Below are 16,568 nucleotides of genomic sequence, written 5' to 3' on the forward strand. Positions count from 1 at the left end.
TTTCTGTCACTAGCTGCATGTGGGCCTTATGTAAATCCAACCTCGATTTCCTAGTGTCAAAATAACCACCTGTCAAAGCACCTTTGTGGGATACTTGATCACCTATAAAGGAAAAAATTATAAATGCAACATCTTTGATAGAAGGCATAACACATAATCAAGTTATTTTCAATATCTTTGCATATATTTTATAATCACTAAATAAATCATAATTTTTTAACTAAAATATTTGCATCACAGCAAAATACTCTAATATATTTATATTATTCTAGAATACACTAAATTAGTCTCTTCATATAGCCAGAGCTTCAACAATAAAACCTTCCCATTGTCTATCATTTTCAGAAATTCAAATGGGTAATGTTAAAAGAAAAACAAGTTACTGCATGCTAATGTCAGTGAAGATATGAAACAGAAAGGCTCTGATCTGATCAAATTTTGAAGAATATTTTGTAATATTTACTCTATATAACATAATTCTGTAGATTTTACAATTAGGTATTTCTATTAATAAGCACTATTAAAAATTAATCTTAATTGCTCCAGCAACCCCAACCTTCTGGTATATCTGCTAGCTTACTGAGAGATTACTATATATTTTTTGTTGCAGGGAACATTAATAATTTTAATACATTTCATAGTAAATTATTATTGACCTTAAATGAAAATAAGATTTAGGAATAAAGAGATATTACATTTTAAAAAAAATTGTAAAAATAAACTGGTCAAGGAAATTACTGATCTGCTAAAATAGCAGAAACAAGGTCATTAAGCAAAATTTATATTAAAAAAACATGTTAAAAATAAATCTATAAATGAAAAATTAATAAAATTTTACAGCAGTCTTTTTCATTGTTTCACCATTTAAAAAAATATTTTTAAATTTGTTGCAAATATATCAAACATGCAAAACTGCATTTGACAATTATGGAAGAAAAAAAACAACATAACAATTACGGAAAATACTAAAAACTATATTCAAGATTCTTTAAAAAAGTATTGGTTTATTACAAAATACTATAATGCAAATTTACTACTGCTTAATATATGGCCCACAAAACTATAGAGAGGATTAACACAAATGTAGAAAAGTTTATTTAACAAGAAATCTTAATTTAGTAAAATTTATATTTAGTAAAACTTTTTAATTAAAAAATTTAATAGATTAAGTTTATGAAATACTAAACATATAATATTTTTAGTAATAAATAAAATTTCTAACCTTCAAGAGTGATACAATCCAGATTAGATGTTCGAGCTATCTGAGTAGCAACTTCTAAGCTACGACAGATAAGTGTTTTTCCAAAAATATACTTCATGGCCCTCTCATGCTTTGGTTCATAGTTTAGTTTGCTTATCATTGGAATTGCATCCTAGTTTGGAATTGATTAAAAATTAAATAATATAGCATAAAACAGATAAAGATATAACGTTTTTTAAATCAAATGTTCTTACATTTGTGTTGGGATATTGCACTTCTTTATACATTAACCTGTTTAAAGGCATGAAAGTAACTTCACCAGGAAGTTGCTGTCGATTCATTTCTTGCAAAATTTTGGTACCAATTTTATCATTTTCAACAATGTGATAAAATAACCTGCAACCAAAAAATTTATTTTAGTATATTTGAACCCTTTTGTTTTTGTTTAAGTGTTTACATTCATTAAGCAAATTTGAGCTACAGTAATACATATATGAACTACAGTGTACATAAGGTAAACAGTACAAACAACAATTTACAATTTTTAGTCAATATTTTTTTTTTTAATCATATAATTTAACTTACTTATTTCCAGAAGTAACCTCAACAGCAGTGTAAATAGTTTTATCACAATCAAAATTCTCAATTAACATTCCATAATATGAATTGGCAATTTGCTCGGAACTTCCTCCTTTTTCTCGGAATGTTTGGAGGACCTTCTTTACACTATCACGTCCATTCAAAGTAGCCTATTAAAATACAAATCTTTTGTTCTTAATATGTTGATTAATATATAGTAAAATTTTCAATCTTAATAATTGTAAAATAAAAACAAATTTTAGTAAAATCATTTAAATCTCACACTAACACGTATAAAAGTGAATAATTAGTTTAAAAGCAATATTAATGAAATGATAGTAATTTTCTTCTCCTTCTTTCATTCTTGCATGTTTCAAAATTCATATAGGGAAGAGAAATAATTTATACAGTTTTCTGCACAATGTAAATGAACTCACTTTTCCAGTCATAGATCTCAGAGCTTGATCTTTCTTTGATAATTCTTCTTTAAGCATTGCCAAATTTTGTTGCATTGCATTTTCTTGTCTCCACAACTCGCTACAAAAAGTAAATGAAAGATAATTTGGCATATTAACTTCATTAATATTATGACAAATAAATAAAAAAGTTTTATTTTTGCTGAGCAAAGTTATTAATCAGTACTCAAACATTAAATAAACAATATATATATTTTATAAACATAAAAAAATTAAATTTTACAATATTACAATGTACAGTAAAAAAACAACAACAACAAAAAAATCAATAAGAAAATAGAAAGTGACAATAAAAACATATTTCTGATTATAAAATGTCATTATTTTATACACAAGTAAATACACCGTTATATTTTTAAAAAAATCTTACTTTCTTTCACTTTGGAGAGCATCTTTCTTCTTTTTCATTTCATAAAAATTTTTATTTTGGTTATCAATACTCTCACGATGATTTTCTAATTCTTTAGTACGCTCCTAAAGCAAAAACAGTAATTGTAGAATATAACTCTATAGGGCTCAAAATAATAGATAAAATTCAATGTTAACAGCTACATTTTGTATATTATAATGTGTAACTAACAAATCATAATGAAATGTTGCAAGATAAAGAACAATAAATAACAACAAAATAAAATTTTAAATTTATAATCAGTAACAGAATTATCATAATACCAAAATATACTCAAAACGATAACTTATAAAAGTCATCAAATGAAATGATTTTTTAAATTAAACAAAAAAGAACTTCCAATATGTAATAATTACAAAGATTATTGAACTAGTTTACAATGAAATACCACTATGGAAAAAAAAATAATATTAAATTGTTTCACAATTCATAAATGAATTTATTTTAAATTATAATATTTATTAAAAATATGATAAACTGTGAAGTTATTTTTTTTATTTAAATTGAATTTAAAAATGTAAAATAACTACAAACTAAATCATTAAAGTTATTAATTGATGGCTTTAAAATATCAACAGGTTTTTACAAACTTACTTCGATTTTAACTTCAAGCATTTTCTTTTTCTCACCATCTTTAGTGAAATCTTCCTGTAGCCGTTCAATCTATTTAAGAAAAAAGATGAAAAAGGAAAAATTTAGTTAAAACATATACAATTTAATGATGAATGATTTACTTAAAAAAAAAATCAAGTAATAATATTTCATAAACAGATTTTCGAAATATTAATTGTGAAAATAATAATAATAAATCAAGCAATTCTACACACCTCAAAAATACAGTCCCTGATGAATATTAATATTTTTAAAAATTAAATTGATAATAAATACAAAGCATTTACAACATATCCCTTTTTAAAGCATAACTATCATTAATGAGAAGAAGGGGAAAAAAAACACCCAAGAAACATTTTTAAAAGTAAAACTGCAGGTGACAAAACAGCAAACTAACTCATTTTGAAAACATTTTTTGATTGAAATATAATAACTAATAAAAGAATTTAAAGGGAAGAAAATATCAGAGATAAGTGCAAGGAAGAAAAGATTCATATTTCAGATCATTTTCATAAATTAGAAATTATAATCAATAAATTCATAAATTTTCAACTTCACAATTTTTTTTAAATTTGTAATTAATAAGACTAATTATCATTAATTTTCACATCTGGAATAATGAGCGTCCAGAGGAGGTCAATGTTCCAAAAAGAAACAACATGAAACTCATATATAAAATTTTATATCTATACCTTAAAATTAAATCATTAAAAGGTGAAATATGATAAAAATAAAGAAGTAAATCTAGATTTGAATTTGTTGAACTATAAATGAAAATAAAAGATTCTATCTACACAGGGGAAAAACACAATAATAACTCCAAAGGATATAAAAATAAATCCACAAAAATATTTTGAAATTTAATTTGTAATAAATAATATTCGCAACAATTAACTTTTTATTATCACCAAAAACTAGTTTTAAAAACTGATGATTCAACAAAATAAAAACAGGAAACAAACCTGTTCTCTTTTATCTCGAATAGCTTTTTGTAAAGATTTTAACTCCTTTTGAATCCATTTATCTCTTTCTGCTTTTGATGTAAATTGGCTCCCTCTGCCTTGTTTAGCATATAGTTCTGTTCTCTTTTGTTCCTTTAGACTCAACCTAAACAATATATATATTTTTTAAACTAACACATAGTTTAAAAAATGATAGTTGGATAAAACACTAAAATTTTATCTTTAAAAATAAGTGAATCATGTCTCCATATATTTGTTTCCAATTCCTTCTGGAATGAAATTCGATTGATTTTCAATAGTAAAAATAAATTACTACAATCAATGATTCAGTAATTTATTATATAAAAATGACACGTTTTGGATAAAAATTAACTATTTAATCAGAGTGTTGGTTTCTAAAAAATTAATTGACAGTTATAGAACAATTAATAACTTAGTGCATTTTTAAGCTTTAAAGATTTTTTTACAAATATTTTTGTTTGTTTAAGAAGTTAAATTGTAATAAAAGTACACCATATATCGTTCAATAATGAATACACTTATAAAAAATTATTAAATGCTAATAAGGTTTACTACAAATCAAGCATTAATTAAGCTTTATTGGAATAATTTCCTTTTCAAAAACCTTTTTTTCAATTCCTACTATTAGCTCACTCTCTCTCTATATATATATATATCTTGTTCAAATTTTCAATCATTAATAAAATACTTTTTGTTCATCCACTCAAGTTCAAATACATTTTTTAAAATTTGTAGTAACTGAAACTTGATGTTAATAGTTTTTTTTTTCAAATATTAATTAATTAAATTTGTCCAGTAATTTCTATTTGGACGCAAAAGTCATCAAATCTGTCGCAATGTCGCAAAAGTTGTAATTATTTAATAAAAAGTATATAAAATAAAAAAAATTTGTTGCCAAAGTTGGATTTGACTTAAAAAATTTTGTTTTATATATCACTTGCTGTTCAATTAAAAACCAGTATTTATCAAAATTAATTTTTAGTCAATTTATAAACACTAAAGTGTTTTTGCTTTTAGATATTATATTATGCAATAAAATAAAGTATTCTTACTCTCGAGTGCATTCCTCTTCTCTCTTCTTTTGAGCCTCATAACGAGGACGAATATCTTCAAGTTGAGTTAACTTTACAGAAATAGTCTCTTTGAGTCGCTCCAATTCTCTTTCAGCTCTTTTCCGCGAACTATCATCACCTTCAACTTCATCTCGGAGATCTTTAATAGTCAACTCTAGACGAGTCTTTTCCTTGAACAAGGAAGACTGTTCCTGAGATAAGGCTTCTTTTTCTTCTCTATAGGACTGAAGTTTGCCTTTAACTTCTCGCAGTTCTTTACTGAGTTTCTGTTATAAGAGAAATTTATTTTTAATGCTGAAAAATAAACATAAACAAGAAAAGCCCCCCCCCCCTCCCCCAATTTCTACATAACTTCTATAAAATTTTATTAGTACCATTTTATATTAATAAGCTAAAAGTACACAAGGTTGTTGAAAATAAAGCAATCATAACAAACACTTCATTAAAAGAAAGATGTATTAATGATTAGATATGCATAATTTTTAATGTATAATTAGGCCAGCAACCAAATTCCTATCAATACTTTCAAGAAAGTACAAATGCAAAGTAAATTTGTTAAAACAAAACAAAACAAAAATATTTTTACCTACTCAAAAGCATCGATATTTATTCTGAGCTTCTACAGTTTAAATCTTTATAATCAGATATGCAATTTGTTTGTATTTAAATGTGTTGCAAAGAAATATAGCATTTTGATTAGATTGATATAAAAATAAACTGCCAGATTTTAACACTTTCTGTCCTAATGACCATATACTTCCAAAAGATTAGACTTCATTTTCTATTGGTTAAATAAAATCATGCTTTAATGCTTTTGGGTCGTAACAGGTATGCATGTCACAGAGATCATTCCCTATTGGGTTATTAAAATCTACTTTTAATAGGTTATCATAGAAAAAACAATTTTTACATTGGATTTAAAGTTTCAATCATGCATAAGCTATATAATGTAAGTTAAATTATATGATAATTAGATTGATTCATGCTGAATATACTAAAACTAGCAATGTATGTTTCGATTTTTAAGGTTATGTGAAAATAATAAAACTGGCCATGAAGAAACTATTGAACACACATATTAACCAATAGAAAAGTAGGGGGTGGGGGGAAAGAAAAGAAATTTTCAGATCTTTGTGTAATTTATAGACAAAAGAAGAAATACCTATGTCAAAATAATAAACATCCTTACAGATTAATGAGTGTAATAAGCAAATGAGGGGGCTAAATTGGATTTTAAAATGTTACATTGAATATTCATTCATACTGACTTACAGATATTAATTCAAATAACCAATAATATTTGACTTTTTCCTACTTTATATCCAGATTTAATATTTACATACAAATCACAAACTCATTTTTAACACACCCTGCCTTCAAAAAACAGCTTTTTAAAATAAAATTAAAAAAAAATCTTTATTTCCTAATATTGATCCAGGATTCTTCGATTTTCAAATATTTTGCATAATAGAACAAATGAAATAAATGATTTCAAGATACCTTTATTTGGTCAGTAGCTTGTTGGGCTTGTTCTCGAAGTTTCTCAGTCACAGAACTGCTAGTTTCTTTCCTTGTATCAAGCTAAAATGAAAGCAATTTTTTTTTAAATTTTGAATACATATGTCAATAAAATCATAACAATTACAATTATATAAATGTACGTGTGTTTGTAATATTGCTTGTTAAGTAGAAGCAATACGATTCTTTAACCCATGCCTATTTCTTAATTTAATTATCTAGCAAGCTACATCTTTTAGACAGTTTTACAGTTTCTTAGAACAATTATGACAAGGAACTTTAGAGGTATGCACACCATACATTGCAGAAGACAGAAACAGAGAGCATAAGAATGCATTAAAGCTTAAATAAATAGGGGGGAAAAACTGAGATACATTTCTTCCAGGCATGCGATTTTTATGAAAGACAATAATTCAAAATTAGTTCAATTAAAGATACAAAAATTAGAACACAAAAGCAAAATAAGATTTGTCTTTTAAATTATGTAGTTTGAAAAATAATTAAATTCATTTAAAATGTTAAAACTTAAATTTATTACCCATACATATAAAAATACTTTTAAACACATTTTTCCAAAGAGAAAATATTTTCCAGAAGAAAGGAAGTAGGAAAAAAATAAAATAAACAAGCCAAACAACTTACTTCCTCTAACTTTTTACGGGCGTCTTTTAATTCGTGATCATAAATGGTATATTCCAATGATCTAAAAGTAAAAAATAAATAATGCTACACAAAGTCTAATAAAATATCCAAATAAACATATTTTAAGAAAAAAAAATTATATAAACAATAATTTTTTAATGATTTATAATTCTTACATAATAAAATGCTTCACCTGAAATAATTCATCAATTGTTAATTTTTTTTTTTTTTTGCTTTGCCATGATATTCAATATTTCAAGACAAAGTATTAAAATATTAAGATAATGTAAAAACATGCTAATCAGAATGTAAAAATAAACAATGGCATTATCAAATACAGAGAAAAAAATAGTTTAATTACAGAATTAAAAAGAGAGGAGATCAATATTTGTTCATTTTTATTTAAATATAAAATAGTACTGATAAAATGTTTCCTCAATTAAGTTATCAGAAAAGTATAATTCATAGGCTTTAATTGTAAATACTTTTAGTAGCCAATTGCTTATGTGAAAATTATACATTTTAACTTTTTTTTTTTTTTTAAATTTTATATCCACAAATCCTTTTTTAGAAAACTTAACAGAAACCTTACAAAAAGTTTTCAGAATTTTTATTAAAAAAAAAACAATAAATTAATTTAAAATGCTAAAAATAAATTGCATTATAAACCATTCCGAAAAACTGTGTGACAAATAAAATTTCCATTTATTCTGTTCATTCAGATTTTTGTTTTAAGATAAATATACCAGTTATTTAACAGAATTCACAGAATGTGGAGTGTACATATATTTTCCAATAATCCCTAACAAAAATCAGCAATTTAAAACGAAAATTCTTATTTAGAAAAATACTTAGTCTAAATAGCACAAGTTTAAAAGACAAAGTAATAAAAGAGGGGAGGGGAGGGGGGTTGGATGAGGGAAGTGAAAAATTAAAATACCTGCGCATTTTGTCCCACTTTTGATACTCCTTCAATTCTTCCTTTTCTTCTTCCAAAGTTTTTAACCTTTCTTCAATATATTTTAGCAAATCCTCTATTTTTTCTGTTCTGCCAACAGTATCTTTCAAAATACCCTTACTTTCTTCTCTCCTTTCATCATAAACGCGTGTACCTGCAACTTCTCGCAATAATTTTAAACGTTGGGAATCTGGAGCTGTAGCCATTTGGTTTATCTTTGAAAAGAAAGAAAAGCAATTTTTATTTCAACAAAATTAGCCTCACTTATAGCAATATATACCACAACTTTACAAAGAAGTTGATTTATTTAAAGATCACAGAAGAAAATTACTTGCACCACATGTATCGATAACATTTTATTATCTTAATTATCTCAAAATAGCTACATTTTAATATAAAAATTAGAATTTTTTTCCCCTACCAAATATTAATTAGATAGCTTAAAAAACATTCTATAACAACAACAGATTCTAAGACTGCATTAAAAATGCAGGATTAAGTTAGATTATCAACTAATTAAAAAACTCAACATATATTTTTAAAAATCCTTAACAATAAGTTAAATAAATAAAAAGTTCACCTTTCCTTGCTTCACAATATAGTACGGATTACTTCTGGAGAAACCAGCACTTTCCAAAAGATTCATAACATCTGTTCTCCTAAAAATTTCACATAATTTGGAAATAAAGAATATATATATATAACTTATTCCCATTATATTAAGATTCAAGTATCTTTCTTTAAAAAATTGACTAAAAAAACATATTGATCATTAAAATTCAAAATTAAGTTTTTACTTACGTAACCATCTTCTTGTTTAAGTAGTACTGGTCTTTTTTAGAGCCTATCACTCTTCTCAGAGAAACTTCGTCTTTATCAATCTAAAAGAATACATGCAATTTTTAAATAATAAGTAGCACATTGTTATCTTTTTTAAACTTTTAAACAAAAAGTATTAATCAGATTTTACACTATTCTACTTTTCATGATTAAACAGGGTACATAAAAGAAAATGCTGCAAAAATTAAACACTTTTAAGCATTTTAACCAAAAAAATTAAGCAGCTTTGTACATGCATGCATTCATAGACGTACATATTTTTTTAAGTAATGGATGTTTTCTATTTCAAAATAATGCACAGTTTTTGTTGGAAAATCATACACATATACTTATGCACATTTAATTTCACACACACACACACATTATAGATATATATATATTATTTAATGTCTATTCAGCATTCAAACAATGTCTTTTATCATAAAATAAAGGATTTTTTTTTAATATGTTGGGAAAAATAATCATTACAAAAAAAAACCTTTAAAGATAAAAAAAAAACAATAAAAATCTATGAAATTATTCAACATCTCTGAAAGCGACACTACTGATATAGAAGAATAGATCCATCAATAAGTTATAGAAAAGGTTAAAATTTTTTCATCATGTTAATACCTCAGAATTCCTTTCTCAAATTTTTCCCCTTAGTTCATCTCCCCTTCTGTATAGACCCAGTATTAGATTTATCACTTTTAAATATATATAGGAAATGCAGCATTTTTCATAGACCTGTTTTTAAAATTAAGTACTTTAAGATGCTTAAAAATGGTTTTCGAGATTTTATACTCCCTGTTAAATACATAAATTCAGTTTCATGCTCAAATTGCAAAAAATATCAAATATAAATATAGAGGTTGCATCTAAACTTTGTACAATAATTTTTTAAAAATTAATTTTATCAATATATACATAAAAACTTTTCACATATAGAACTTACAGGCAATCTGTTATCCGAATTGTCAAAAATGATTTCCACGTATGCATTGAGCACACGTGGTCCAGTCCCTTCATGAAGTAAAGCCTGTCGCTGTTCTGGGCGTAAATGTGAAAATTCATCACTCAACACAAACTGGATTGCTATAAATGAAATAAATTTTAACATGGGCCCATACGATACATAATTACATAAATTAAAAAGTTTCACAAAAGTTTCTTTAATATTGAAGTAAAAACACAGTTTAATACATAAAATAAAGTCGAAAATACATAAAATGAAACAGATATAATTTAGATAAGGATAAATTTATATCAAAGCAGAAAATGCAAAAACTTACCATAAAAGAAATTGCTTTTCCCAGAACCGTTTCGTCCAACTATAAGAAAATAAAAAAATAGATTACAAATTTTTAGATATCATTTTTAAAAAATAAGGATTGTACAGGTTTGATAAGTTGCTCTTAATACTCTTATCAAATTCAATATATAAGTAGACACTGAATATTACTCTAATATTATATGATTAATAAACATGAGATACAAGAGTATTTTAATTTTGCATTTAACATTATAATGAAGGATAAGTAAAGAATTATTTTTTCCTTTTAACATTGCATTAATACAATAGATAATATATTTTTTATATTTTGTTTGAGACCATTTAGCACAAATGATCTAATTAATAATTCTTAAATACAGTTATTATCATTAAATTTCATTTATCAGGTAAAATAAATTTTACCTACTTCAGAGATATATATATATATTTTAACAGAATAAACACAATGAAATCACCAATACATTTTTTTAAGACACACATTAAAATTCCAATAAATGCAGAAAATAGAAACTGAAATACTAGTATTTTTTTGCGAAAGCAATTTTTTCCCCTGTCAAGTATAATTAATACATGTATGTTGAAATAAACTAACCTTTATATTATAAGTTCTGAAGAAACTGTACTAAACCTAGGCATATATCTCTTCCCACACAGCATAAAAATAACTTTACTTAATGACTTTGAGAATCATAACATAAATTTAAAAAATAAGGTTTAATTTATTTATAAATTGTAGCTTAATCAATTTGATAAAAACCACAAAAGATTCCAGAAAAATTCTCATCTGCATCGATACTAATATAATTTTCAATACTCCACCCATCAAAAAAAAAAGGGGGGGGGGGGGCAACAACCTTAAGAATCTTTGTTTATTCAACCTAATCTGTCACTAAAACATTAGGTATGGTAATGGAATTGAAAGATAAAATTGTTTTTAAAGTTTCAGTGAATCTACAAATTATTTATATCCCAAAAGACGTTTTTATTTACTACTGCTACATTGTATGATCATTTCGGCTTAATAAGACTTACTATTAATACAACAAAAATATTTCTCCAGAAAATTTAGCTGGGGAAAATGATCTGGGACGATTAACTTCCTGAACAACTTTGCAAAGAATAGTATTTTACTTTTAATTTTAATGGTATTCAATTAGTTTTTAGATAATCAATTAGTTTTACATCTGAACCTCAGTTAATTAATGTTCCCAACAACAGGCTTTCTAGCTGGTAAGAAACTCAAAAATTGAACCACATTATTTGACAGAAACAGCCAAAAAACTATCTAAATAATCTCCAACAATATGGGAAATGGAAATTTGAAAATAACATACAAAAACAAGAATCTTGTGCAGTTAAAGGGGACCAATACACCCATGGGAAACAATCAACATTCATAAAGTTATAACAGAAAGGGGGAAAAAAAGAAAAAAAAAAAAAAGGAGAGGTATGAGCTGTTGGTAAAAACATTTAATGATATTTTTAAACATAGAATTTAAAATGTATATCTATTATTTATAAATAACATTTAAAATTGTTATATTTACTTAATAGTTCAAGCATTTTTGTGGTAAATATTTTTGTAATATCATTTGGCTTCTCTGAATAATTTCATTCATTATTTTTTAACAACCACTGTAATAATTTGATAAACATATTTTTTGAATTAATAGTATAACAAAGTCAGGCAGTACGTCAACACTTAAACGGAAGTTCCTTTTGAAATTAAGTGTAAAGTCTGAATTGATTTAGATGATTGTTTTTTATAGTCAGTTGGTCACAAAATTTCGTTATAAATGGTTTGTCAATTGGATGTCTTCATTTTAGATGCATAAAATTAATAAACTTTGTTATTACAAGAAATCAGTTTATTTTGAAAATTCAAATTCTTTGATTATAAATACAGTGCACTATTTAATAAAAATTAAAAATGTATGAAACTACTATCAATGTGCTATGATTTTAATTATTTGTAAATAACTATATAATAATTCATTAAAAAAAGCACTCTTTCAAAAATAGGATTTGAATATATTTCGAATACATACTATCTAGCAATAATAGAGCTTTTGGTTTCATAATGTTTTAATATAGCTTATTTTCAAATGATCTTTGAAGTAAATGAAATACTTAAAAAGACAAAAAAATGGTAGATATGAAATACATACCTTTACAAAAATGAAAAATGCTAAAAGTAAAAGTTAATCGAATTTTACGAAAAATCTATCATAAACATATGAAGCAATGAAGATGGGAAAAAACCTAACTTTTGACTTCAAAAAAATAACATTGAACCACAAAATATAATATAATGTCAAGCAAAATTACCTATCACATTGTGACGAGGGCTGAACGGCTCCACAACAGTTTGTTCTCGATAACTTCTAAAGCCTTGAATAACAATCTGAAAATATTAAAACCAAAATTAGCTAACATAAATATAAAAAAAGCAAACCTCAAGTATTAAATACTATAATTCACTCAAATTAATATCCCCATATTACAATATGGTACAAAAACGAAAAAAATTTATAACATTTTAAAATAGAATGGTGGTAGAAAACTTCTCCACATGAATAATAATACATTTGTAATTGATCCAAACAAGAATATGTATAAAAACTAACATGACAATATTTTGTAGAAAAAGCAAGGAATACAAAAACAAAATATTTCAGAATAAGGTCAAATGAAAACAGAAGCAAAATTTCAACAAAAAAATATTTTTTCCATCTTACTTGCATTAATTAAAAAGCTACTATTATATAAATAGGCCATACAGGAGAATCAAGTATAAAGTGCCAAGTTGTAATTATCTTAAAAAATCCCCCTAATGGGTTTATTTTTTAAAAAAATTTCTTATTATATTAGTTAGTTTAGTGAGTTTTGATAGCATTGGCTAGAAATTTTAAAGAACATATATATGAAAAATTCCATAAATAAAAGTATACATAAACATTTTTCCCATATCAGAAAAACATATACAAGAAAAGCTGTCTTAAGAAAACATAACAATATTTTTAAAATTTTCTCCATGTCAAAATATTTTAGTCCCAATACAACTGAAATTTGCAGCTCTAGACAAAATAGCTCAACAAACTTGTTCTTAATCAATAAAAAGATTGTTTGAATCTCATTCAGATGCATCATTTTTTATTTTTTTTTTTTCATTTTCAATTTATGAATTTTTTATTTACTATAAATATATTCTAGAAATGAGACATTAAATAGAAAAAAATACATTCTGTCTTTACCATGAAAATATTAATTTTATAAAGAATGTATACATTTTCTTTCGGCATAGTAAAAATTGATTCTTTCAGAATAATAAGTAAATAAAGTAAAAAAAAAAAAAAAGCAACATCATTAGAGCTAATATAAAATCAACACATTTTATATTAAGCACTATCTATTGTTCAAAATAAGGAAATATTAGATATACAAAACATGGTTTAATGCATAAAAATGAATCACTGCTCTAATTCAATGGCATGTTGTAAACAGTACTGAAATCAACGAAGCTTTAAAAGTTGAATCTGCCTGGAGGTTGCAGATTTTTTAATTCTGAGCAATTTTAAATTTCCAAAATAATGATGTGATAAATGAACCAATATAGCTAAAAAACATAGTCTTCCAATTCACATTTGAATCAGTTGCATTACACATAATGAAATAAAAAAAAAAATAAAGTTTAATTTTAAATGGTACTTGTATATATTTATGCCCTCACCTAGTTTCATCCCAAGCAAATGAGAGATATTGCAAGAGGGTTAAAATGCAAATTGGTATAATCCTAAATCCGCCAAAGAAAACATGTACGGGGGGGGGGGATAAAAAATATCGACAATACCATTCAAATCATTATATATCTAACATGTGGCAATTGAATAAATTATACAACAACTTTATTATCTATAAAAATATCTTGAAATCAATCAATATATATGAGAATGAAATAAAGGCTAAAATCTGAACTCGAAGTATTCAAGTATGCAAGAATCAATATAATATTTATTAAAACATAATACATTTTAAATTTATTATTGGTTTAACTCACAATCCTGAACATCCACAAATTATACAGAAATTAAAATCTTAGGATGCAGGCCTGAAGAAATAATTGAATATATTAATAGAATTCAAAACCTATTTTGTTATTTTTCTGTCTACTATGTCTAATGATAAACATGTAACAATGCAAATTAAGGTGAAGAATAGAAGTGTAACAAAGGATTTCACTTTACTAATTTATTACAATTATAAATTTTCTACATATTAAAGTACAGTGACAACCTCCAAGTACTTTTAAACAAAAATCAGGTGAAAAAACAGAATTATACTTGTTTAAAGTAACTTAAGAACAATACAAATTCAATATTTTACAATTAATGCAAAACATTCGAATGTGATTGCTACAAATTTTCGAAAACATGATAAAAACCAAAAACTATTTAACCAAGATTACATTCACAGAAATTAATGTAAAAACTCGAAATACTTTCCAGAATTCTATTTCACAGTAAATACATCATAATTTGCTCAAGAAAGTAAATAATATTCAAAACTTAAAGCATATTCGTAATTATTTCGAAAACCAATCCGAACATGATGAATGTCAGATGCAATATATATCATCTTGAATTCCAAACATTGAAAGGTTTGAATTTATTTGCAATCAATTAAGTAAAATTTTTGAAAATAGTTATATTATACATCACAAAATACACAAATCTCAAACGAATTTATTTCGATATTAGGTTAAACTGTTTTGATGAACTCTTGTATCCAGCTTCCGCTATTTGTATACATTCGGAAATCATGGGGTTCTACAACATCTATGCCAGACATGAACAAGTAATACTAAAAGATTCTTCATTTCTTATTATACACTTATTTCTTATACGTAATTCTTGCAAAAATTTTCATAAATATCATAAGATTACAAATTATGCAAACAGAATATTTTGTTTTGATACAAGCTTATGTTGACTACAGGGATATCAACTTTTTCCGATAACAGTCTTTGGTTGATACAAAATCTACACATTCCATTCTGCATAGAGAATGCACAAGGACTGTAACTTACCTGCTTAATATACATGCTGATAAATTTCTTTCACTAAATCATTCATAAGTTTAAAAAAAACAAATCGCAACGAAAGCAACATTTAACTCTATGTATGGCGGGAAATACACGATAGTGATGCCATGTATCAATCAATTCAAATAAAATATAAGATTGGAGTTTTAAAACAATCAAACAGTCATTAAGCAAAAAAGATTACACCAACAAAAATTTCAGATTTTTTTTCGCGAAGCAATTATTACTATACAAAATTTTGCAGTAGTAACAAGGCAGGTTTCCTAAAGTAACTGCGTAGAATATTTCCATAAATGAATTTTGGGTAGGTTAAATATTTGTTTTCGTGAATCTGGCAAGGAGTGACACGACGCCGATTTTCGCTTGTTTATTTATTTTTGTTCTTTGATTAGTCAATTTCAATGGAATGTCACCATTTTTCTTTTATCTTCTATTTAACAAGATAATTCTCAGAAAGTTATAAAGAATTTCTAAGAGTTATTTCCATTTTTAGATGACGTTGAGGTGTTAGAATAATTTTATTGATAAATATATCTTAAAAAGCAGCTTTCTCATGTAAAAATAATGAGTTATCTTTAATTTGAGAATCATTATGTTCTATTTTAATTGCATCTATCATTGCAGAATTTTTTATATCATTTAACAAAGAAATATTTCACATTTCACAAATGCTCTCAAAATTTTCTTCAAAATTATACTCTTTGTTTCCATTTTAAACAAAATGATTAAAAATGGAAACTGGTATAAAATGGAAACAAAGATAATAAAGAAACTCATTTTAAATTCAATTATTAAGATTTGTAATAATGGTTAGCATGATTATCAGAAAAAATATAATATCTTTTAATAATAAGAATTTGTTTTATTCTCTTAAAATTAAAAACAATATCTAAAAAAATTAGC

General features: G+C 25.1%; 1 protein-coding gene across 1 annotated transcript in view; it reads right to left on the reverse strand.

The window, feature by feature from the left end:
* LOC129984223 (structural maintenance of chromosomes protein 3-like) overlaps positions 1–15,943 on the reverse strand; it is a gene marked incomplete in the record, with an annotated part of 25,772 nt that extends 9,829 nt beyond the window's left edge. The window contains 18 exon segments of the mRNA XM_056094049.1: positions 1–102; positions 1,223–1,373; positions 1,456–1,597; positions 1,787–1,950; positions 2,218–2,317; positions 2,627–2,730; positions 3,260–3,328; positions 4,240–4,384; positions 5,313–5,599; positions 6,834–6,914; positions 7,494–7,554; positions 8,434–8,666; positions 9,032–9,110; positions 9,253–9,332; positions 10,226–10,365; positions 10,563–10,601; positions 12,893–12,968; positions 15,651–15,943. Coding sequence (XP_055950024.1) covers positions 1–102; positions 1,223–1,373; positions 1,456–1,597; positions 1,787–1,950; positions 2,218–2,317; positions 2,627–2,730; positions 3,260–3,328; positions 4,240–4,384; positions 5,313–5,599; positions 6,834–6,914; positions 7,494–7,554; positions 8,434–8,666; positions 9,032–9,110; positions 9,253–9,332; positions 10,226–10,365; positions 10,563–10,601; positions 12,893–12,968; positions 15,651–15,665 — 2,068 coding nt within the window.
* Between the last annotated feature and the right edge of the window lie 625 nt (positions 15,944–16,568).

Source organism: Argiope bruennichi, chromosome 9, assembly GCF_947563725.1.
Source record: "Argiope bruennichi chromosome 9, qqArgBrue1.1, whole genome shotgun sequence".
Lineage (NCBI taxonomy): Eukaryota > Metazoa > Arthropoda > Arachnida > Araneae > Araneidae > Argiope > Argiope bruennichi.